Source organism: Austrofundulus limnaeus, unplaced genomic scaffold (assembly GCF_001266775.1).
Source record: "Austrofundulus limnaeus strain Quisiro unplaced genomic scaffold, Austrofundulus_limnaeus-1.0 Scaffold328, whole genome shotgun sequence".
Classification (NCBI taxonomy): Eukaryota; Metazoa; Chordata; class Actinopteri; order Cyprinodontiformes; family Rivulidae; genus Austrofundulus; species Austrofundulus limnaeus.
In genome coordinates this window covers 113,911-115,437 of record NW_013952730.1, presented here as the reverse complement: position 1 = coordinate 115,437, position 1,527 = coordinate 113,911, and the positions used below count along the sequence as shown (strand labels likewise).

Below are 1,527 nucleotides of genomic sequence, written 5' to 3'. Positions count from 1 at the left end.
TTATATCATATTAGTTTAAACTGGTGTCCAACAATATTATCGTTTATCGCGATAATTTCTGAGAATTTATCGTCCAGCAAAATTTGTTATCGTGACAGGCCTACGCCTACTGCTTTCAATGCCAAAGTTTCACACTAAGATTATTTTATGTTGAATAAACAATTTGCACAATCTCACAGTCAGAGGATGTGTTGTGTTGTGTTGTTCAGCCACTATCAAACTAAACTTTAAAATATTATTTATAAACCTGATTAGATTAGAGCAACTTTGTGTCMATCTCCAAAAGTTAAATCAAGTGTAGATGTACATCAAACAGAAATAAACACTGTGTCTGAAGCTTCATCACAAAGTGTAGTAAACTAGCTCAGTACCTTAGACGACTGCGGGTTGTGGGGGTGATGGAGGCAGTGGGGGAGGAGGAGGATAAGGACAGTGGAGAGGAAGCTGCACTCATGGCCATCAGGGAGGTTGAGGAGGCTCCGTCTGAAGCAGACATGTCCCTCTTGATGTCCTCGCTGCTTCTGCGTGACACTGCTGATGACAGACGAGTCGGTTACAGACTCTGCTTTGTTTTTAAACTAACTGGACTACAACACATTTAAACTGAGTGTCAGATCATTGCAGACCTGAAATCGCCTTAGTGGAGTCAATGTTGGAGACCCTCTGGAGGGCAGGAGGGGGTCGGCTGGTTGAGGTTCCCCTGAGGAGGTGCTCGGCTGAGGGTAAAGCATATTTCATTAGAGTGCGAGACGTTTTATGACGGATTTCCGCTGAAAAACGAATGTAACAGAGGTCAGTAATGAGCCACATTCCAGCCCTGTGAGTTCAGGGAATACCAACACAGAAGGCTGATTCACACACCAAGAAAACAATAAATTAYAGAAAAGTAAACAACGGTGCAGGCTATGGCCAAGACTGCACATTCACATAAAACACTTGAACTCATTATAGTTGAAAATAAACTAAGGGAAMTGCAGCCTCCTTATTTGACTATTTTTTGTTCTCTAAACAATCAAGAAGTATGCAAACTCCCAACTCCGGCCTTTGGAAGAACAGTCCCTTTATGACATGAGACAGGAAGCCATCCATTCAATTTATTTTTATGACACAGACTCAGCAGGAGACAAAGAGTTATGAAAGATCTTGTATGTGTTCAGATTTAGACATCAAAGTATTTAACACTTTTACAGACAGATATTTACATACACTGTGGAAAAGGGCACAACCATTTCCTCCTCACTCTGACTCAAACTAAGCTTTTTCTGCTTTAGATTGGTTACAATTTCCAAATTATTATTTTTGTTAAAAGCCCAAATAACAAGAGAGAGAATATYTACATTACTTTCTTTAAAGTCACATGTTTACTCACTGTACATTCTGACTTGGGTGAAACATTTCAGGTTTTTGTTCCACAACTCTTTACTGAATACTGGCCCACTCCTCTCAACACACCAGGGGCCTCATGTATCAACGGTGCGTACGCACAAAAACCTTACGTACGTCATTTTCCACGCAAAACTCTGGATG

General features: G+C 40.7%; 1 protein-coding gene across 2 annotated transcripts in view; it reads right to left on the bottom strand.

Moving 5' to 3' along the window:
• Positions 1-1,527, bottom strand: part of specc1la (sperm antigen with calponin homology and coiled-coil domains 1-like a) — a 39,010-nt gene that overhangs the window by 9,775 nt on the left and 27,708 nt on the right. Inside the window, exons 11-12 of one of the 2 annotated variants that reach the window (XM_014022403.1) lie at positions 627-716; positions 372-534 (exon numbers count right to left, since the gene is read on the bottom strand). In XM_014022403.1, coding sequence (XP_013877857.1) covers positions 372-534; positions 627-716 — 253 coding nt within the window. The remainder of the gene's footprint in view (positions 1-371; positions 535-626; positions 717-1,527) is intronic. The other variant, XM_014022404.1, reaches the window with a different exon arrangement.